General features: G+C 38.3%; 2 protein-coding genes across 3 annotated transcripts; one reads left to right on the top strand and one right to left on the bottom strand.

Moving 5' to 3' along the window:
- The first annotated feature begins 2,991 nt into the window (after positions 1 to 2,991).
- Positions 2,992 to 15,050, top strand: LOC146576337 (myosin heavy chain, fast skeletal muscle-like). The gene is made up of 41 exons (XM_085271535.1): positions 2,992 to 3,086; positions 3,563 to 3,614; positions 3,736 to 3,956; positions 4,621 to 4,764; positions 4,850 to 5,006; positions 5,097 to 5,124; positions 5,213 to 5,324; positions 5,409 to 5,501; positions 5,590 to 5,653; positions 5,751 to 5,849; positions 6,299 to 6,402; positions 6,484 to 6,622; positions 6,903 to 7,021; positions 7,131 to 7,280; positions 7,365 to 7,535; positions 7,632 to 7,938; positions 8,286 to 8,362; positions 8,454 to 8,541; positions 8,631 to 8,748; positions 8,863 to 8,986; positions 9,072 to 9,208; positions 9,309 to 9,564; positions 9,827 to 10,069; positions 10,211 to 10,387; positions 10,484 to 10,629; positions 10,717 to 10,807; positions 10,893 to 11,282; positions 11,383 to 11,509; positions 11,671 to 11,789; positions 12,062 to 12,258; positions 12,359 to 12,542; positions 12,625 to 12,790; positions 12,881 to 13,005; positions 13,085 to 13,393; positions 13,467 to 13,670; positions 13,804 to 13,929; positions 14,046 to 14,216; positions 14,332 to 14,436; positions 14,522 to 14,617; positions 14,710 to 14,841; positions 14,941 to 15,050. Exons 3-41 carry the CDS (start codon positions 3,753 to 3,755, stop codon positions 14,959 to 14,961), a joined length of 5,820 nt encoding a protein of 1,939 aa, XP_085127661.1. The 5' UTR covers positions 2,992 to 3,086; positions 3,563 to 3,614; positions 3,736 to 3,752; the 3' UTR covers positions 14,962 to 15,050.
- A 229-nt stretch (positions 15,051 to 15,279) lies between these two features.
- Positions 15,280 to 22,359, bottom strand: LOC146576336 (uncharacterized). Of its 2 annotated transcripts, XM_085271543.1 has the most exons (16): positions 20,666 to 22,359; positions 20,504 to 20,565; positions 20,021 to 20,132; positions 19,844 to 19,935; positions 19,604 to 19,747; positions 19,312 to 19,456; positions 19,006 to 19,166; positions 18,578 to 18,754; positions 18,280 to 18,424; positions 17,964 to 18,133; positions 17,700 to 17,840; positions 17,307 to 17,460; positions 17,077 to 17,228; positions 16,400 to 16,582; positions 16,073 to 16,111; positions 15,280 to 15,980 (listed from the first exon to the last, which is right to left on the bottom strand). In XM_085271543.1, exons 2-16 carry the CDS (start codon positions 20,552 to 20,554, stop codon positions 15,534 to 15,536), a joined length of 2,313 nt encoding a protein of 770 aa, XP_085127669.1. In that variant the 5' UTR covers positions 20,555 to 20,565; positions 20,666 to 22,359; the 3' UTR covers positions 15,280 to 15,533. The 2 variants fall into 2 exon arrangements, with proteins under 2 accessions (XP_085127669.1, XP_085127670.1); XM_085271544.1 differs by lacking the exons at positions 19,844 to 19,935; positions 20,021 to 20,132; positions 20,504 to 20,565; positions 20,666 to 22,359 and having other exon boundaries at positions 19,312 to 19,452; positions 19,604 to 19,822.
- Positions 22,360 to 22,404: the final 45 nt, after the last annotated feature.

The following is a 22,404-nucleotide window of genomic DNA, read 5'->3' as shown; positions in this document are numbered from 1 at the left end:
AATTAGGCAAGCAGCAATTGTCTGCTTGAACAAGGAGTGAAACTACTACAATTTAATGTTATTTATTTTCTCACTCAAACTACTGAAGTGTTAGGCATTTTTTTCTCATTTCATAGGAAACATTCTACAAGTATGCAAGAAGGCAAGCACTGTTTAGTTCACAATATTCTCAAACAGTTAAAACTGTGTTCTGTACTTTTTATTTATATGATCATATATAACATATAATAGCTCCAGTTCCAGCATGCTAATTAGTATTAGCTTATTAATGATCTGATGCAAAAATATTGTTAAGCACACATAGAGAGTTTTATAGTTAGTCTCACCTCTTCAAGCTTCCTTTTTCCTTCTTGTATTTTTATGTCACTTTATAAGTTACTACATTTCATATTAAACTAATAAGTTATCTTATAAAGGGGGCACTCTAGAATGTTCCCCTTCTCTGTCTGTACCCTTTTTCTGAAAACATAAAACAAAGATTAAAGTCAAAGAACGAAAGCCAAAGACACTACCCATCATTCTCCCAGTGCTACTACCCCGTCATGGAATAATCTCACACTCTTTTAAAGCTTCTTAGGCTCCTCCTTGCCAGACATGGTTGGCATGTTTTTACTCAGTTTAGGGCTTAGTGCAGAGGGCCATCTATAAGCATCTACACACCCAAGGACATTCAAAGGAGAACATTAGTCAGGACAATCAATCTCTGCCCATGTACCCATTGGCACCTTCTAAAAAAAGGCTTGTTTTATTCACTGTATCCCAGCAGATTAAGTGTAAATTGTATGATGTTTGGATTCACAGTAATAAAAAAGTTTAAGCAAGAAATCATTAAAAACTTTACATTTGTATACATATGCAAACTTCAAACCGTACTTAAAACTATCAAAGGTCAGTTTAAAACTAATTCTGCAACTTGAAGCAGGTTAGAGTCTTTCTGCTCTGGGGTTAATCACACTGGTATTTGAAAGTCTTTGTAATTCTACTGCAGGGATTCATTTATTTGTTGTTTTATTGATGGCAGAGGAGAATACAGTCTAACATATCTGCTTATCACCTCCCATAGGTATTTCATTGAGCTGAGATCGGATTCATACCATTTTCAAATGCATCAAACCATTAGCTGACCCCTCACACCATGTGGATGAAGGAATTGTCATGCTGGAAGAACCAACTTCCCATTCTGTCCCATCAGAATATAACAGTTTCATCACAGGACAAAGGTGATCAATCAGAACAACTCTTAAGTGATTTACAGTACAAGGCTTTCCTCTAAAGGGGGCCCAAACATTGTCAACAAAATACCTCCCAAAGCAAAACAAAGCCACCGGATCCCCTCACTGTGGGGGTCATGCATTTGTGCTTTTCCTTTAATTTGTCAATTGTGTGTATTTGGAACTGTTGTTACATTTTGTCACCAGAGATGAAAAACAGCGTGTATTCAGGGTAGCCCAGCACAGCTTTATTTGTTTTGTTTTTGTTTTTGTGTTTTAGGAAATAAAAAAAAAATGCTGCTAAATTAACATGGATGGAATCACAGATTTATATTTGTATGATATGTATGAAATAGTGTGTAACCATAACTATATCAAGATCATGCATACAAAGTTTTTAACAAGCAAGTTGACCCTGTTAGATCTTAAAACATCTATGGCAAATGCTATTAAGGGTGACTGAAAAAAACTGAAGACATTTGACTTTACTTGGGAAGCACGTGTTCTGCATGTTTGCTCTGAAAACCCACCTGTGCACAGAGGTTATATGGATTACATACCTCAAGGTCATCTCTCTTGAAGAATGAAGGATTGCTAAATTCAAAAAGGCAAAAAGAAAAAAACAAACAAAATACAGCTTTGTTTTCCTTTTTACCTTTATGAATTTATTATTAAGCTAAGCCTTAAATGTAAAAACAATCCCGGATATAGTTTTCATTCACTTTACTATTACAGTCCTGGCATCTCTAAAATCTTGTTTATTGCCACAGGTCTTATTTTGGGTCTTATCCCATTCTAGATGGCAACTGTTCATCCACTCCATTCCAAGACGATATGTGATCTCTTCTAAGCTTTTATGGAATGGCGCTCAATATCAGTTCAGACATCTGAGATGTATGCTTGTCCTGCAACTGTACACCAGTGACATTTATATGCTTCTCCAAAATCACAGCCTGTGTCATGACATGTTCCACTAGGATGATTAATAATAACATTGTAGAGAAGCAAGAACCAGACAGGCTTGTATGTTAATTAAATATTATAAGAATATATTTTCTACAAATGGTTAGAATCTTTGATACGTGCGCAACAACTGTTCTACACATTACAGAGCTAAATCAGATGATACAATGAGTGAGCATTAGGAGAAAAAGACTCATTAATCTGTTGATACTAAAATGTGTTTAAATCAGTCGATCTATATTGAATGTTTTGACCTTGCTTTATGGAACAGTTGTTCACTTGCTGCCCCCTTTTTTTATTGGACCACCAAATCTGACATGTGTGAAGAGCAACTGTACACCAGTGACATTTGGTGCTTCTCCAAAGTAAAAAGTACTTCTAATATACCTTCTGCTCCTACTGCTATGATGATAATAATAATAATTATTATTATTATTATTATTATTATTATTATTATTATTATTATTATTATTATTATTATTGATAGAAGTAATAATAGAAATGTATTATTAATAAAAACATTGATGCTCATAAATCGAGTTCATCTTTTATATGAACAGCATTTTACACATCTAAATTAAGAAAAGCCTTGTTACATGCCTTGTAAGTTATATAAATTATCAAATCTAAAATATCTGCTGTGTTATCGTTCAAAGTAATCGATCTTGCAGTAATTTTCTTTCATCTTCAATCAGCACTGTGTCTTATGACTGCTCAGTTTGGCCACCTTCTGTTATAAATGTTCTTGCAAAGCAGTTTAATCACAGCAACTGTCACTGTCACGGGATTAACGGCAACATGGCAAGAATACATGACCAAACTGAGCAAGGCACACCTACTGAGGAAAAAGTTCTCCCTCTATAAAAGAGGGTGCTTCAGTCTGAGTCAGCAACTGATAGGCTTCCAACTCAGGTAAGAACATTAACTTCAGCTATTTTGCATTGTGAAACACAATTTTATCATAGCTTTGGGATATTTAACACTGCACGTTTTAATGCTTTTAGAATTGTTTACGGTTACTACTACTACAACTAATAATAATAATTTTAGCAGTAGTAGTAGTAGTATATTTTGAAATTAATGGACACCCATATTTATTATAGTTGATGATAGGTTTTAGAGCATAAACCTATTCGCTGGAACGTTGAAGACAATATAATTACACTGCAAAGCAAGACTCAAGTAGGCAAGCTTCTTCATGTTACTCGTGCACGGGAGAGAACCGGACAATTCCTGGAATGCACACCAAGCCTTTGGGGCCTGCTAAAGATCACACATCCTATCACTACACAAGTGATTATACACCTCTAAGCATATATGGTTAAATATTTCTAAGCATAAATGACAATCAACAATACAAACTCTAACAGTTGATGGTTTGTTATTAGGATTCAAGCAACAGAATCAAGAGTTTACAGTTTTCTGCTGGGACTAAGGAAGGTACATTATAGTGTATTTTCTGTGATATCTGAACAATTCCCAAACACACACATTAGCATGGGGATGTTTATGAAAACAAAGACAACAAAGAAAACAAAACCTCTCAACCTCTCAATTTCAGCCCCCTAAAGTTCCATCATGAGCACAGATGCAGAGATGCAGGCCTATGGCCCTGCAGCCATTTACCTCCGAAAACCTGAGAAAGAGAGATTAGAGGCTCAGAACACTCCTTTTGATGCCAAAAGTGCCTACTTTGTAACTGATGCTGATGACATGTACGTGAAGGGTAAACTCGTCAAAAGAGAGGGTGGCAAGGCAACTGTTGAGACACTTACAGGAAAGGTAAGTAAAACAATTAATTCTTCAACTTTCTTAGAAAAGATTAGACTCAACTTTATGGATTATGCAATGTTCTGATGCTGGCCTATAAAGCTCTGAATGGTTTAGGACCAAAATACATCAATGACCTCCTGACCCAGTATGAACCATCCAGATCCCTCAGGTCATCTGGATCCGGTCTTTTATCAGTTCCCAGAGTCAGAACCAGACACGGAGAAGCTGCATTCAGCTTTTATGCTCCTTATATCTGGAACAAACTCCCAGAAAGCCTCAGATCAGCTGAAACACTCAGTTTATTTAAATCCAGGTTGAAGACTCACCTGTTCTCAGCTGCATTTGAATAAAGCACCAAATCCACACTTTAAGCTTAAATTTCAAAACTTACATTTAACTACTGATTTTATCTACTGTTCTGATTTTATCTGTTTTGATTTTATATACTGTTGTTTGTTTGTTTGTTTGTTTGTTAATTAGTTAGTTAGTTTATTTGCTTGTTTTATTCAATTTTAAATCATGCTTTTTATTTGTTCTTGTTTCTAATGTCTCTGTAAAGCACTTTGAATCACCTTGTTGTTGAATTGTGCTATACAAATAAACTTGCCTTGCCTTGCCTTGCCTTACTATGTTAAAAAAGGTTTTGTTTAATTTTATTCTTTTTCAAATGCAGACAGTCACTGTAAAAGAGGATGACATCCACCCCATGAATCCTCCAAAGTTTGATAAAATTGAGGACATGGCAATGATGACCCACCTCAATGAGCCTGCCGTGCTGTTTAACCTCAAAGAGCGTTTTTCATCATGGATGATCTATGTAAGCTTTAATCTCATAATATACTTTGCTTGTATTTTCTCAGAGTAACAACTATATATATGTTTCTGTGTCTTTGTTATTACAGACTTATTCCGGCCTCTTCTGCGTCGTGGTGAATCCCTACAAGTGGCTTCCTGTGTACGATGCTCAGGTTGTTGTGGCATACAGAGGCAAGAAGAGGATTGAGGCTCCACCCCACATCTTCTCCATCTCTGATAATGCCTATCAGTTCATGCTCACTGGTAAAATCAAAGTTGATTAAAGATTCAGGTGCATGGGACAATGAGGATTGTCAACTGTAGGTTTAATATGCGTGTGCTCTTATATTTCAGATCGTGAGAATCAGTCTATCCTCATTACGTAAGTATAATATAAACATTACAAGAACACTTCTTTAGTAAAAATCATAATTGTATTGCAAAGTAAAAATCATGCTTTAATTCCCCAGTGGAGAATCTGGTGCAGGAAAGACTGTAAACACCAAGCGTGTTATCCAGTATTTTGCAACAATTGCAGTAGCTGGAGCTAAGAAAGCTGAAACATCCTCAGGAAAAATACAGGTAAAATTGTGTTCAAATCAAATGTGTTTGTCACAGGTGATTGCTGCTGCTGTTTTTAAACAGCTGTTTGATGTCTCTGTGTAGGGTTCACTGGAAGATCAAATCATTGCAGCTAACCCTCTGCTGGAGGCATATGGAAATGCCAAGACTGTGAGGAATGACAACTCCTCTCGTTTTGTAAGTATTCGTGTTCTGGACTCTAAAATTATTTTCTTACACCTACTGTTATCCAGAGCCAAACTGACATTTTGTGGTAAATGTTCAGGGTAAATTCATCAGAATTCACTTTGGCTCCACTGGAAAGCTAGCCTCAGCTGATATTGAAACATGTAAGTTAGCCTTATTTTCCTTTTGTAGTTAGTAGTATACAAATGAAATGCCTGTACTGTTTGATCATCACACTTCCTATTCAACAATTGTTCACAGATCTGCTGGAGAAGTCCCGTGTCACCTTCCAGTTGTCTGCTGAGAGAAGCTACCATATCTTCTATCAGCTGATGACTGGCCATAAGCCTGAGCTCCTGGGTATGTGATGAACTGAACAAGACATACTGTAAATTACTTTCCATACCCCCAGTTGTTTTAAACAAAAGAATAGTCTTTATCTGGGAACCACTCCAATTAAGCTACTTCTTTTGTTGTTTGGGGAAAAAAAAAACCATTATTAATTAAATAACTTTTTAAGGTGCTACCTCTCCTCTCTCTCTCTCTTTCTGTTTCTCAACCCACTATATCCTTACACCCACCCAAACATATAATTTCACATAATTTCATAGTGTAAAGTTGTGTTTTTAACATATAATAATCTTGAAGTTACTGTTGGTTTTACTGTTTTCTTCCCCCAGTTTTCCTAACCTAGTCACTTTCTTCTCTGTGTTATATAAATCCTTATGTCAATCACTAATCTTGCACAATTAAAAAACAATAAGGAAATAACCATGTTCCACTCAAGCATTTCTTCTACTTTCTTCTAGAGTCTCTTCTAATCTCCACTAACCCTTATGACTATCCAATGATCAGTCAGGGTGAAATCACAGTCAAAAGTATCAATGATGTGGAGGAGTTCATTGCAACAGATGTAAGTTGATGGTAATGTGTAGAATAAAGGCAAACTGTCACAATAACTTGTTTAAAAATTAATGCTGTGCTTGGATTACAGACTGCTATTGACATCTTGGGCTTCAGTGCTGACGAGAAGGCGGGCATCTACAAGCTGACTGGCGCTGTGATGCATCATGGAAACATGAAATTCAAGCAGAAGCAGCGTGAGGAGCAGGCTGAACCTGATGGCACTGAGGGTAATCAAATTGATTTTGTAATATTACATCCTCATGAAGTAATAATTCACATTAACTCTTAGAACTACAGTGACATCCATAGCATTAACCATTCCCATTTAGACAGATAAATATCATACTAATATAATGACTGAGCAGAGTGACTGCCTGCAATTGTTCATAAAATGTAAAATAAATCTTTAGCACTGCTATTAATGTGGATTTTAGTTGTGTTTTAGCTCATTCCATAGTGTTAACATTTCTTTGTTACATAATGAAACATGTTTGTTTTTCCAATCAGTGGCTGATAAAATCGCCTACCTCATGGGCCTGAATTCAGCTGACATGTTGAAAGCTCTGTGCTACCCAAGAGTCAAGGTTGGGAATGAGTTTGTGACCAAAGGTCAGACTGTCCCACAGGTAATTTTTTTAAAAATTGAAAGGATTAAAAAAAAAAAAGTTTCATTTTAAAATACTTTTTACAGTGTTATCCAGGAATTTAGGAGAATGTTGAATTCTCTTCTTCCAGGTCAACAATGCTGTCTCGGCTCTGTGCAAATCCGTATATGAGAAAATGTTCTTGTGGATGGTTATCCGTATCAATGAGATGCTGGACACAAAGCAGCCCAGACAGTTCTTCATTGGAGTGCTGGATATCGCTGGGTTTGAGATCTTTGATGTGAGCATTTCAAAAATGTGAGACTGGATTTAAAGATAAATATGATTTTTTTTCATGATATGAATTAGCTTTCTGTTACTACAGTTCAACAGCTTGGAGCAACTCTGCATCAACTTCACCAATGAGAAACTGCAACAGTTTTTCAACCACCACATGTTTGTCCTGGAGCAAGAGGAGTACAAGAAAGAAGGCATTCAATGGGAGTTCATTGACTTTGGTATGGACTTGGCTGCCTGCATTGAGCTTATTGAGAAGGTAAGACCATTCAGATGTGCCGTTCAGGACTAAAATGGCAGTTTCTGACTAGGTACTAAAATACAGATTTTTCCTGAATACAACTTCTCTTTTCAGCCAATGGGCATCTTCTCCATTCTTGAAGAGGAGTGCATGTTCCCCAAGGCTACAGACACTTCTTTCAAGAACAAGCTGTATGATCAGCATCTTGGCAAGAGCAAGGCATTTGAGAAGCCAAAGCCTGCAAAGGGTAAAGCAGAAGCACACTTCGCCCTGGTTCACTATGCTGGTACAGTGGACTACAATATCACTGGCTGGCTGGACAAGAACAAGGACCCACTGAATGATTCAGTTGTGCAGCTCTACCAGAAGTCATCAAACAAACTGCTGTGCTTCCTGTATGCAGCCCATGCTGGAGCTGATGGTAGGAAATAAATAATGTAAAAAAAATACAGGGCAGCTGTGGCTACAACTGTAGCTTGCCTCCACCTGTGTGTGAATGTGAGAGTGAATGAATAGTGGCATTGTAAAAGAGCTTTGGGTGCCTTGAAAAGCGCTATATAAATCCAATCCATTATTATTATTATTATTATTATTATTATGACCATTTGTGAATACTCATTAAATATGTTTCCTCTAGGAAATGAAGTTGAATCAGTGATCACACAGTTATTGTTTTCATTGAAAATATGGTTTAAAATTAAATTATTGTAAAACACTCACTATAGCATTAGTTATTCAGTTCTCTTAATTAAGTGTATTGAACAACAGATGCTGCTGGTGGCGGCAAGAAGGGTGGTGGAAAGAAGAAGGGTGGTTCTTTCCAGACAGTGTCTGCTCTTTTCAGGGTATTTTGAACCGCCACAAAAAATATATTCAAATGTATTGGTTTATTTTAAGCAGCTATCATTTGTTTAAATATGTCCGTCCGTCCCCCAGGAAAACCTGGGCAAACTGATGACCAACTTAAGGAGCACTCATCCTCACTTTGTTCGTTGCCTGATTCCCAATGAGTCAAAGACCCCAGGTATAAAGCACACAGTCATACTGATTTTTAAAAAATGTTAAAAGTGACATATTGAAATGATTTAAACTATATGAATTTTTAACTTTCAGGTCTTATGGAAAATCATTTGGTCATCCATCAGCTGAGGTGTAACGGTGTACTGGAGGGCATCAGAATCTGCAGAAAGGGTTTCCCCAGCAGAATCCTCTATGGTGACTTCAAGCAGAGGTGACTTCTGTTTTCTTTATAAGAAAGTTAAAATAACTTCAAAGGTACTGGAAAAGGGAAAACACAAGGACAATGGGTGCAAAATCCAAGTAACATCACTATATTTTCTTACAGATACAAAGTGTTGAATGCCAGCGTCATCCCTGAGGGACAGTTCATCGACAACAAGAAAGCTTCAGAGAAGCTGCTTGGCTCCATTGATGTGGATCACACACAGTACATGTTTGGGCACACAAAGGTACACTTTATGATGACCTTTACAACCTCCAGTTGTATTAAACAGAACTAATTCATGTGAACTAATTTGTTTCACTTCAACACAGGTGTTCTTCAAAGCTGGTCTGCTGGGCACTCTTGAGGAGATGAGAGATGAGAAACTGGCTGAGCTGGTGACCATGACTCAGGCTCTCTGCAGAGGATACCTCATGAGGAAAGAGTTTGTGAAGATGATGGAGAGGAGGTATAATTCAGAAATAATATGTCAAATTACTATTTAAATATCATGTGATGTTACGCAAAAGCAGTATATCAAAGCATGGTAATTTGCGTTGTTTTTGTAGAGATGCTATCTTCAGCATCCAGTACAACATCCGTTCATTCATGAATGTCAAGAACTGGCCATGGATGCATCTGTACTTCAAGATCAAGCCTCTTCTGAAGAGTGCTGAGACTGAGAAGGAGTTGCAGAACATGAAGGAGAACTATGAGAAGATGCAGACAGACCTGGCTACTGCTCTGGCTAAGAAAAAAGAACTGGAAGAGAAGATGGTCGGCCTGCTGCAGGAGAAGAATGACCTGCAACTTCAAATAGCAGCTGTGAGTAACAAGGGGGAGGAGAAAATGCATGTTCTATTATAATAATGCTCAATTAGCTGAAAAATAACCACATATTAGTCTATTTATCAGTATGACTTTTTGGCTGGTGTTTGGCTGTGAGATGTGCTGTAACTGAGAACTGTGCTCAATTGCTGTAATTAAAAACATGATAATATTCTTTATTTATAAAAGTATGATAATAATTATTCTTCTTATACTATATTATAATAATATAATTCCCATATTTCTTGCCTTGTCACAGGAAAATGAGAATCTTTCTGATGCTGAAGAAAGGTGTGAGGGGCTCATTAAGAGCAAGATCCAGCTCGAGGCCAAACTCAAAGAGACAAGTGAGAGACTGGAGGATGAAGAGGAAATCAATGCTGAGCTGACTGCTAAGAAGAGGAAGCTGGAGGATGAATGCTCTGAGCTGAAGAAGGACATTGATGACTTGGAGCTCACCTTGGCCAAAGTGGAGAAGGAGAAACATGCCACAGAAAACAAGGTTCAGTTCATAGTGATTGTAGTTTTCACCAAAATACATACACATAATATGTTTATATGCTGTAATGTCTTATTTTGCCATGTTAATTTATTAACTTTCATGGGAAATTCCCATGAAATTCCCAATTATTATTTATGTCAGGTGAAAAACCTGACAGAGGAGATGGCATCTCAAGATGAGTCAATTGCCAAGTTAACCAAGGAGAAGAAAGCCTTACAAGAGGCCCATCAACAAACACTGGATGATCTCCAGGCAGAGGAAGACAAAGTCAACACTCTGACCAAAGCCAAGACAAAACTGGAACAGCAAGTTGATGATGTAAGAAAACATCATCTTTTTAAAAAAGGAGATTTCTTATTTTTATATTATTATGAATTATTCAGTTGTAAAAAAATATGTAACATTTTTTAATAGCTTGAGGGGTCCCTGGAGCAAGAGAAGAAGCTCCGCATGGACCTGGAGAGAGCCAAGAGGAAGCTGGAGGGAGATTTGAAACTGGCCCAGGAATCCATAATGGATCTGGAGAATGACAAGCAGCAGTCTGATGAGAAAATCAAAAAGTAAAAAACAGCCACTGATAAAGTTCCTACACGTGCATTCAGAAGAGCCACAGAGCTGTCAGAGTCATTTGTCTTCTCCACTTACAGGAAGGACTTTGAAATCAGTCAGCTTCTTGGCAAGATTGAGGATGAGCAGTCTCTTGGTACTCAGCTCCAGAAGAAGATCAAAGAACTCCAGGTACCATTATTTTAGGTGAATATTATGTTCAGTAAAACTAAAACATGTCAACTCAGTAAGTCTTTGTGGTGTTATTACCCTAAAGGCTCGTATTGAAGAGCTAGAAGAGGAGATTGAGGCTGAGAGGGCAGCTCGGGCTAAGGTAGAGAAGCAGAGAGCCGACCTCTCCAGGGAGCTTGAAGAGATCAGTGAGAGGCTCGAGGAAGCTGGTGGAGCAACAGCTGCTCAGATTGAGATGAACAAGAAGCGAGAGGCTGAGTTCCAGAAACTGCGTCGTGATCTTGAGGAATCAACTCTGCAGCATGAAGCTACTGCAGCAGCTCTCCGTAAGAAGCAGGCTGACACTGTAGCAGAGCTCGGAGAGCAGATCGACAACCTCCAGCGTGTCAAACAGAAGCTGGAGAAAGAGAAGAGCGAGTACAAGATGGAGATTGATGATCTCTCCAGCAATATGGAGGCTGTTGCCAAAGCAAAGGTATGCAATTTTGAGAAAAAGCGGCTATCTAAACAATGAAAGAGCGCAACAGTTATATCTTTCCTGGATTTGAGTCATGACAATTATGTGCAATTTATAGGGCAATCTGGAGAAAATGTGCCGAACTCTTGAAGACCAGTTAAGTGAGCTCAAGTCCAAAAATGATGAGAATGTTCGCCAGCTGAACGACATGAGTGCACAGAGGGCAAGACTCCAAACTGAGAATGGTGTGTATCCAAAGATATGAAGTATGTAACTGTATTTTATTTAGTAGCCGTTTTAAGTTCAGAAACAATTTAAGTTTCAAACAGATGATATTGTTTGTGTTTAAAATACATGGTGATTTTTCAGTTATGAAAAGTATTTTTCTTTAATCTGTTTTGCCCAGGTGAATTTTCTCGTCAGCTTGAGGAAAAGGAAGCTCTTATTTCCCAGCTTACCAGAGGCAAACAGGCTTACACTCAACAGATTGAAGAGCTTAAGCGACATACTGAGGAGGAAGTGAAGGTACCAGATGTCATATTAAAGAAGTATTATATTCAGCATTACATACATTGTAAAAGAACATTGATGAACCATGGATCTGCAAGTGAAAACAAGAATAAATGCAAGTTACTTAATGTCAACTTATCTCACATTAACTATATCTGACAACCTATATCTCAGATTTAGAATAACTTTACATTACTTTGTCAACATGCTCTCTGAGAGATAAAAGAAAAGCAAAGACATTTATTATTATTTATTATTATTTAAAATGTATTATTATTAAAATCCAGGCCAAGAACGCCCTGGCTCATGCTGTTCAGTCAGCACGTCATGACTGTGATCTGCTCAGAGAGCAGTTTGAGGAGGAGCAGGAGGCCAAGGCTGAGCTGCAGCGAGGAATGTCCAAGGCCAACAGTGAGGTGGCTCAGTGGCGATCCAAATATGAGACTGATGCTATCCAGCGAACTGAGGAGCTGGAGGAGGCCAAGTACATAAATGCTTTCTTCTCTTTTGTGAATAAAAATGTAATACTGTATTACTTTTAATACATAATGGAATTAATACAAGCAAATTTTTGCAAATTGCAGGAAAAAGCTTGCCCAGCGCCTGCAGGAGGCTGAGGAATCCATTGAGGCTGTGAACTCCAAGTGTGCCTCACTGGAGAAGACCAAGCAGAGGCTGCAGGGTGAGGTGGAGGACCTCATGATTGATGTGGAGAGAGCTAATGCTCTGGCTGCCAACCTTGACAAGAAGCAGAGGAACTTTGATAAAGTAAAGTTTAAACATAACCAATATACTAACAAGAGGAATACACCCATAATGACAACTAACTGAATAACCTATATAAACCTAGGTCCTGGCAGAATGGAAGCAGAAGTATGAGGAGAGCCAGGCAGAGCTGGAAGGAGCCCAAAAGGAGGCTCGTTCTCTCAGCACTGAGTTGTTCAAGATGAAGAACTCATATGAAGAGGCTCTGGATCATCTTGAGACCATGAAGAGAGAGAACAAGAACCTGCAGCGTATGCACCCATAACTTGACAAAAAATGTCAAAGAATATAGATCTGGATCTAAGATAATAACAACAGTTTGGTTAATTTTTCTACTTTAGAGGAGATCTCAGATCTGACTGAGCAGATTGGTGAGACTGGAAAGAGCATCCATGAGCTGGAAAAAGCCAAGAAGACTGTAGAAAGTGAAAAGGCTGAGATTCAGACTGCCCTTGAAGAAGCAGAGGTTTAATATTTTTTATGTCAATATTATTTATTTTGATGATTCTACTTGGTATTTGTTACTTATCTGACTTATCTCGCAGGGCACTCTGGAACACGAAGAATCCAAGATTCTTCGTATTCAGCTTGAGCTGAACCAAGTCAAAAGTGAGATTGACAGGAAGCTGTCAGAGAAGGACGAGGAGATGGAGCAGATCAAGAGGAACAGCCAGAGGGTGATTGACTCCATGCAGAGCACTCTTGATGCTGAGGTCAGGAGCAGGAATGATGCCCTGAGAGTCAAGAAGAAGATGGAGGGAGACCTGAATGAGATGGAGATTCAGCTGAGCCATGCCAACAGACAGGCTGCTGAGGCCCAGAAACAACTGAGGAATGTCCAAGGACAGCTCAAGGTGACCTTTTTTCCTGATCATTTGTTAAAGAAACAGAATAGGTACTTATTTATTGATTGATTTATTTCATCAGGATGCCCAACTGCACCTTGATGAAGCTCTCAGAGGACAGGAAGACATGAAGGAGCAGGTCGCCATGGTGGAGCGCAGAAATGGTCTGATGGTGGCTGAGATTGAGGAGCTGAGAGCCGCTCTGGAGCAGACAGAGAGAGGACGCAAAGTAGCTGAGCAGGAGTTGGTTGATGCTAGCGAGCGTGTCGGACTGCTTCACTCTCAGGTTTGTTTATAATGTTAAGAAACATTTAACCTAATGTAATTTTAATTAGGAAATACATTGTAAATTTACTGTAAATATCTAGTATGTGAACTTACAACATATTTATATCATATAATCTTTCCTAAACCTTTAGAACACCAGTCTTCTGAACACGAAAAAGAAGCTCGAAGCCGATTTTGTGCAGATCCAGAGTGAGGTGGATGATGCTGTGCAGGAAGCAAGAAATGCTGAGGAGAAAGCAAAAAAAGCCATCACTGACGTGAGTTTAACTCTCTAAGTAATGTGTTCTATTAAACACTTCACATTCTTTCAGTGATAATAAAAGCTTACCATAGATTTTTAAATAGATTAATTAAATGGAGAAAATTATTTTAGGCTGCCATGATGGCTGAGGAGCTGAAGAAGGAGCAGGACACCAGTGCTCACCTGGAGAGGATGAAGAAGAACCTGGAGGTCACAGTCAAGGACCTGCAGCACCGTCTGGATGAGGCAGAGAACCTCGCCATGAAGGGTGGCAAGAAGCAGCTCCAGAAACTGGAGTCCAGGGTATGAAGTGTATATTGCATGCTTATATACATAAAATATATTTTGATTAAATTATATGAATTTAAGTTTTTCTTTATATTTGAAGCAAAGTTAATTCTTTATCATGGCATTAAAGGTCCGTGAACTGGAAGCTGAACTTGAAGCTGAGCAGAGACGTGGTGTTGATGCTGTTAAAGGAGTCCGTAAATATGAGAGGAGAGTGAAAGAGCTCACTTATCAGGTAAGTCTTCTTTTGCCAACAACAAGCAAACGTGCCCTTTGTCTCTTCTCAAATACCTCTAAAGTAACAGCTGTATTTTGTGTAGACTGAGGAAGACAAGAAGAATGTGACCAGACTTCAGGATCTGGTGGACAAGCTGCAGCTCAAAGTCAAGGCTTACAAGAGACAGTCTGAGGAGGCTGTAAGTCAACTACAATTATATGCCAAATCTGCTTCAGCTTGGTTCATTGACTCCCCTATAACTAAGTCAGTATTTTTGTAAATCCTTTACAGGAGGAGCAGGCAAACACTCACATGTCCAGGCTCAGGAAGGTCCAGCATGAGCTGGAGGAAGCTCAGGAGCGTGCTGACATTGCTGAGTCCCAGGTCAACAAGTTGAGAGCCAAGAGCCGTGATGTCGGAAAGGTGGTATTTCATTTGCAATACTTTTTGTTATTTTATTTCTACTGCAGTATATCCCTATAAGCATTAACTCTATGGTCTGTATCTCTCTCTTGCTTTCAGGGAAGTGACTCGGCTGAATAGGAAATGCAATCTAGTTGCAGCATTTAAGAGTTCATACAATATGAACAACTTACTCTGTAAATCCTCAATAAATGGTGAAAATTTCCAAAGTATTATGTTTTCTTTTTATTGCTTAGCATGTTCTACTTCATATGGTCATGTTTTCAGCTCTGTAGGTGGAGTAGACGACCCATATGCTCCAATGCTAAATGCAGATGTCAAAGTTCAGAATTCAGACCAAAGGAAATGATTCCCCATTTATTGCTGTTGGGTTTTTTTTTTCATGTTTGTTTTGGTTTGGTTTTTGTCACATCTTCACAGAGTTTAACAGACCAAAGGTTTTAATTCAAGATTACAATTATAATTGACAGAAAGAATAGAATTCCTTACAGTGTATTTACATTTAGAAAATTTGCAAAACTGAAAACAATAGACACAATATGTACTGTAAATTTAGCTAGCAAAGGACTATCCTTCAAATGACCCTATAAAGCAGAATCAACATAATTTCTAATAAGAGCTTTTAGCAATACAAATACAATTTTTTTGCTACTTATTTTTTTTACATTTAAATCCCATAATTTACAAGTACATTATTTGCCATTCTTCTTCATGTCTTTCTTTACAGCGCCCTTTCCTTTTCCATGCTGTGCCTTTTCCCTCACCTTTCCAAGTTCTCCTTTCCCCTTTTGTCCTTCTTGAGCAATTCCTTTCTCCAGGTGAGTCTTTTCAGTTGGGGAGAAGGAGTTTACATCTGCACTGATGTGGCTGGTCACAAGCTTCCCCTGTTCATGTGAGCATGTAGGATGTGCTTTACCAGTCGCACCTTTGTTGGGAGATGGTGGCCTGGAGTTGTTTTTTCTGGGACTGGAATGGCTTGGAGAGCAATGCCTGAACTTAACATCTTCCTTCATAACAAGGTTTAAGTCAAAGGACAAGGGCCTGCCACATACTGGACTCAGAGGTATCACAAGGTTGTCCCCTGGGGCTCCAAGAGTTAGATAGACATCTGGAAATGCATCTGGCTCATTGGCATTCTTCTGTTCATTTTCCAGAGAAGAAAAGAGTAGTACTGAAGGCACTTCTTTTATTATGGCAGTACCTTTGGGTAATAAGTTATCTTACAACTTACCTCCTGAGGTGTGAAGCTCACAGATACACTCACTGTTACCTGTAACATGTCACAAGTCACTGAACTCAAACAGTGTTACAGAATCTCTTATCAGCTTTTTTTGTTTTGTTCTGTTTTTTCATTTACTAGGATATCAGCCTTTGTGTTTCTAATTCAGGAGGCTTTCAAAAAGGAGAATCCGTTTGTCCCATACAGAAACATATAATATTTTAGAGAATAAAAATACTGGTAAATTGTTATACTCTACTAATGTGTGTTTACATTACTTGTTATATATTTGTCTACAAACTTGAATGTACTGAAAAAATGGAAAAGTGAAGAATTTACCTTAGCTGGGAAATTAGACTTCTTCTTAAATTCTCCCTTGGGAATAAGTGAAGCAGATTTGGGTAAGGCCTCAGTGGAACCAGGCTTTCCATATGCCATTTGAGGTTGTGAGGCAGGTGTAGGACACTTTTTTGAAGTTGTAGGTGTACATTTAGCCACTGTGATCTGTGGTAGTGGAGAGACCTTACAGAACAGAAATGATGAGAGACCGTTAAACTGGCAAGTGTATTGCAGAAAAACAAATGATCAGTTGCAATTTATTAAAATATAATCAGCAGTAGAATGGTGGAAAAACACTCTTAATTGAGGTTTTTGACAGAGTGGTAACTAAATTTAGAGCCATGAAAGAAATTTTGGTCATGATTATCTAGTTACAGTACTGTAGACAAGCCAAAGGTTACGAGAGATAGCCTAAGGTCTACATAATGGTCATTTACATGGTTGGATATGATGGGTCTCTAAGTATGATAAACTGAGAGAGAGAGAGACATGGTGTCCTGCATGCACTTAACTTCTGTGGGAGTGCATAGAGTTAAAAAAAGTTTAAAAAAAAATATAGAGTTAAAAAAAAAATATATATATATATATATATATATATATATATATAAATAAAACCACATTTATTACACTTTTCTTAATTTTCACAGTACCAATAATTTAGATGTTGTGTAACTTACTGGGATTTCAGCTGTTGTATGTCGTTGTATGTCTACTTTTCCTTCAGAATTTCCACTTATCCCTGGCAAGGTAGGAAGTGCAACGCGCTGATCATCTAGTCGTTGCGACTGACTGGAGGTGATGATTTTGAAGAACGCCTCTGCTTCTGCACCTATAATGGAGAAATAATTATTCTTGACATTTCAGAGACAAAATACTCATATTCAAGTGCACTGTGCATTTTTCTGACCTATGGGTACTTTATTCAAAGCACTGCCATTGTGTGTAGGTGAGGAAGGTGTGCTTCTGCTGGGTTGTAAAAAGCAGCGTTGCTCTTCCATGCGTCCACTTTGTATTCGACTTATCATTTTAAGGAACTGCTCCTCCTCAGCTGCGGATATTCCCTAAATTTTTTTACAGAAAGATATGTCATAAGAAATGGGACAACTCTCAAAAAGACATAGCAAACAGAGGCTGCCATTAAGCAATCAATACAGCTATGTTATTTCTTTAAAAGACTAGATAATAAAAGTTCTAGTCAATCACTATATAGTTTTTGTGGCTTGCTTAAGAAATATAAAATTACAGGGCAGAAAAAGTATAGGTAAAACAATGTTGAGTGATATGTGGTATGAACATTGACCTGCCCACGCTGTTCAGTTTTGTCACGGTTTAATGAGGCAGACCTCCAAGGAGGTTTACCAGATGTGTGCTGAGCTGATGGGGTACCCAGATTCTGGAAGATGTGGGGTGCAGAACATCTCTGTTCATCCATCCTTGAGCCCTGTGGGTAAAAAGTTTGATTAAAGAAAAACTGATAAATCTATATGTGCAAAAACTTCGTGGATACTTAACAAAGAAACAAAAGCTGTGAATAACTTTTCGCAATGTTACATATAGGGCCAACCTGGACTTTGGAAACCAGATAACACAAGTAGCTTGCATCCGTCTCAGCAGCAGTGGGTGTTAATGTGGTACCTCCATTCTGTATTCCAGGTAGTGAAGGAAGAGACACTCTCTGGTCGTCCAGCCGTCGGCCCTGTGAGTTGGCCAGTAAGCTGAAGAAATTATCAGAATCTGGGCATTGGATGTTAGAGAAAAATAAAATACTTGTTAGCTTCATTGAGAAATGTATGCGCTGTTATATATCAACGTACAAAACAATTTAGAAAAAATATCAAATGCAAAAAAAGAAACAAAGGGAAAATTTCCTGTTTTCTGACCTTGGGGGATTTCACTTTGACTGAAATGGTGCTTAGGTGTGGACTGGGGTGTAGCATTTAGGACACATCGCTGTTCATCCATCCGGCCATGGTGGGAATTACTAATTAAGGTAAAAAGATCTTCCTGTTCAGCTGGAGTCAAGAACTAGATGGGATAATGTGAATTTTGTTAAGTGAATGAATAATACAAAAATATAACACATGCAAAAAGAAATGGGGTGATCTAAAACCTCATTGTATAGTGTCGATGCCGTTTACAATTTCTTTTGGGGGGCTAAAACTGAAAGCGCGGATATACCTGTTTTTGAGGATTTTTATCCTCACTTTTTAGTTGCTTTATGTCTGAACTGGAGCTGAAGGAGGCTGAGCGTAATGGGTTTAAACCGGATTCAGACTGATCCTTGTTTGATGAACACGGTGTCTCTGGGGGTAGGATTTGAGGTAATGAACACCTTTGATCATCCATTCTGGAGCCCTGAAAATAGATTAGGTCAGCATTTTTGATCAATACGTTGACTATAAATACATAAAATAATATGGTTATTAAACTCTTAACTAAAAAGCTACACTTGTAGTTGACAGCTGTGGAAAATCTGCCTCAAATGTTTTAATGTGGCATTCCTGTTAAAACAGACTCAAAGCAGTTAATATCATAATTTCAAGCAGTCAAGTTCCATGCAGCATTTTGATACTTTGTATTAAAAGAGAACAAAGAAAATTCCTTACTTGAACTTTAGAGACCATGTAACACAAGTAGCTTGAATCTCCCATAGCAGTGTCCTTTTCATTTTGTAAGCCTGGTAATGATGGAAGCGACACTCGCTGGTCATCGAGCCGTCGGCTCTGAGTGTCGGCCAACAGATTGAAGAACATTTCAGGATCTGTCACTGGTCAAATACAGCAAATTTTCAATATAAATATTTAATCTGTCAGAACCTGAAACAGTCAGATTCATAAAGGAAGTTTAAAATGATGAATGCAATTTATTAAAATGGCAAGAAATTATTGAATTTTCAGCCATGTTTAACATACTTGCAACAGTTGTTTTCTCTGTGTATCTGGGTGTGCAAGGAGCACTCTTGCTTGGATCCAATGAGCAGCACTGGTCCTCCATGCGTCCACGCTGTCCATAGGCAATCATCTCCATGAACTTTTGCTGTTCAGCAGATGATTCTGACTTTTTGGGTTAAAACAGCATGATAAAGCTTCAATGAATGGGGTGATGTATATGTGATAACAATTATTAAACAAGTCAACATCAACAAATCTAATTGTTACAGCTATCAGAATAACACTGTTATAACTTGTTAACACATTAACAGACCTTTATAGAATTTGAGCGTTCACGTTGAGAAGGAATCTGTAATTGGTCAACTGGAACTGACAGATGCTTCCTGTTTCTATCTGGAGTACTCTCAGTCACTGAGATATGAGGTGCAGAGACATGATGATCATTACGTCCACTTTCCTGAGAAAACAGGTAATAATTGAGAGCTGATGTAATTTAATCATGTTTTACTTGTACAGTGTATCCCTCATCATATTATAGTCATAAGTCTAGTACTTGGTAATTAAATCCAGGCAACGATAAATGCGAGTTGACATATTGTCCCTGTTTATTATCTGAAGTATGGGATGATCTCTCATCTTTTAACCCTGTGGGAAGCAAGAATGAAACAATCAATAATCAGGCCAAAAAAGGGAGATGTATACTGTACTGTGGTATTTTCACTATTCCAACCTGCAGATGTCGTCTCTATTTTAGCAGGACTTAGAGTGCAACACTGTCCGTCCATTCGTCCACGCTGTGAGTAACTCATTATGTCCAGAATCTGCTCTAGTTCTGGGGATTCCTATTCAGTATAGAGATTGTTAAAATTGTTTGAACTGTCAACATTATAGTTTCTCAATATGAATAGTTTTTTCAGACCATCTTGACTCAAGGTCAAATGTGAATCTTAATGTAAAGATAATTCATCCTAATGGCTAATCTTTTTCCAATATCACAATAAAGGTTCTGTAAAGCTAACATTGAACATTAAAAACAAATTAATTATAGTGTATTACATCAATACATGTATCTATTATGAAGAACTAAAAATGATAACACACATTCTTTTTAACTAATTAGAAGAATTAATATATTTCTAAAATCTAAAGAATATAGTCCTCCCTATATAATTAGAACAAGAACATAGAAATCAGTTTTGCACTGACATCTTACCAGCACAGCATCAGAGGGTTTAGATTTTGAATCCATCCCAGCAGCTGCCATCAAAAAAATAACTGAAAAAATATATATAAACCCCAAAATGAAAACTAGATGCAAGCAAAGTGTTACAAAAAACTTCTATAAAAGATGAACTATGCATAAATGAAATGATACCGAATGATGCTTCTCTCAGTGTGTACTGGATATGAAGTGGAAGAAGGGTTTTAATAGTTTAGTCCTTAGTATAAACCGATTGCCATTAAGACCTCAGCGTCTGCCCTGTTCTTCATATTGCCATCTGTAATCCCAGATGAAAACATAATCCTCAGAGGGATGATCTTTTTTTCGTGGTAGGTGCGCATGCTCTCCTTTCTGACCTAACACTTTACTTAAGGTTCATGTTTACATTTTAAAGGCCCCACTTTCACTTCACATAGAGCAAGCAAGCAGGCAGGCAGCAGATAGACAAACGGGAATCCTAGAATGGTACTATGACTGTAATCCCAAGGCAAGGGGTTACATGAGGAGCATGTGGGACCTGACAATGAAACAACTAGTAGCTCAGATTTCCAACACGCGAAAGAAGCAACTGCTATCAGAACTAGAGATTTATGTGGTATAACACAATTGATACAGGAAGGGGGAGCCAGGACTTCAGGTCAGTGGGAAGTGTCATCATCTCCACCCTCCTCAGAAATACTGTAAGCTGCCCATACCTTTAGGCCTCAGAAACTGCCAAGAAAAGACTCGCAGCTTTGGTTAAAAAAAAAACATGTATACCATCAAAGGTGTACGATCCCCAGAAGGGACTAGTCCCCAGTCTACCTGCAGACCAGTAACCTGCCTCAGTACAACATGGAAGCTCCAGTCAGTCATCATAACAGCTAAAATGAAGAGGAACATGGCCCAATACATGAAATCCCAGAAAACACCAGTGTCAAAACACCAGCTACTGCTACCTAGAGCAGTATTTCGAGACCATAAAACCATACTGACCAACCTGTGCACTGTCCAGATTAAGTACAAGGAAGCCTATGACTCAATGCCCCATAGATGAATCTTAGAATGTCTAAAATATCAGATCATCAGGACCCCAAGAGCCTTCATCATGAATTTGATGGGGAATTAGCAATCAACACTAGAGAACAACACTTGCAGCCAATTCTACAAGTCACCATCAAGTGTGGAATTTCTGTTCTGCATAGGTCTGAACCCCCTCAGGCAGATCATTAACATGGATATGGATACAGACTACGGAATGGAGCAATCATCTACCATCTCTTCCACATGGATGACGTCGAACTGTTTACCAGAATATATATCCAAAGCACTCTGTCAGTGCAAACTGTTCTTTGTTTCATCCTGGAATGCCATTCCAACACTCACTAACCTCACTCTCCTACTTCCTGTTGGCCACAGACCCCAAGGGTGCTGGACTTTGGGTGGGGACCTCTCATTATGAGGAGTTTTTATGAGTTGACATCAGTGACATCTATCTCATCCTGAAGCCTGCTTATTATTCCACCTGGGTATCTAATGACCGGTAAGGACTACTCTGCTACTTTGTCTTCTGGAAATTCCACCCCTTCCAGTGTGGATCACCTTTCCTCTCTTTGTGACCCTTCGATCACACTTATATAGTCAAAATGACATCCTGATATCCTTGCTGTGGATCTGGTGAGTTGGATCAGTAAATTGATGTCTCACTTATTCCTAGCATACAGATTAATGTCACCCATGTACATGTTGTTAATGATCACTCCACACCTTAATCATGTATCCGCTCTTAGTGATGAGCTGGCTTAGGGGGTTGAGGCCTATACAGAACAGCAGCAGTTTTTGAAAAAATAAAGTTAAAATTTGCCTATATGGAGAATACTAGCAAACTTTTTAGCATAATATGAACAAACTAT

Source organism: Mchenga conophoros, linkage group LG4 (assembly GCF_057382185.1).
Source record: "Mchenga conophoros isolate Kocher_MC1m ecotype Shallow Benthic linkage group LG4, M_conophoros_male_GT1.1, whole genome shotgun sequence".
NCBI classification, from domain to species: Eukaryota; Metazoa; Chordata; class Actinopteri; order Cichliformes; family Cichlidae; genus Mchenga; species Mchenga conophoros.
The sequence above is the reverse complement of the archived record's forward strand: the minus strand, read 5'-3'. Positions and strand labels throughout refer to the sequence as shown.

Bases quoted from the DNA above. Each gene is read 5' to 3' on its own strand.
- LOC146576337 (XM_085271535.1), top strand. From the start codon at position 3,753: ATGAGCACAGATGCAGAGATGCAGGCCTATGGCCCTGCAGCCATTTAC. The intron at 12,543-12,624 runs GTAAAGTTTAAA...ATATAAACCTAG, and splicing joins AGCAGAGGAACTTTGATAAA to GTCCTGGCAGAATGGAAGCA. The intron at 13,394-13,466 runs GTGACCTTTTTT...TTATTTCATCAG, and splicing joins ATGTCCAAGGACAGCTCAAG to GATGCCCAACTGCACCTTGA.
- LOC146576336 (XM_085271543.1), bottom strand. From the start codon at position 20,554: ATGGCAGCTGCTGGGATGGATTCAAAATCTAAACCCTCTGATGCTGTG. The intron at 17,229-17,306 runs GTCAGAAAAATG...TCTCCATTATAG, and splicing joins TTTGAATAAAGTACCCATAG to GTGCAGAAGCAGAGGCGTTC. The intron at 16,583-17,076 runs GTAAGTTACACA...CTGTTCTGTAAG, and splicing joins ATACAACAGCTGAAATCCCA to GTCTCTCCACTACCACAGAT.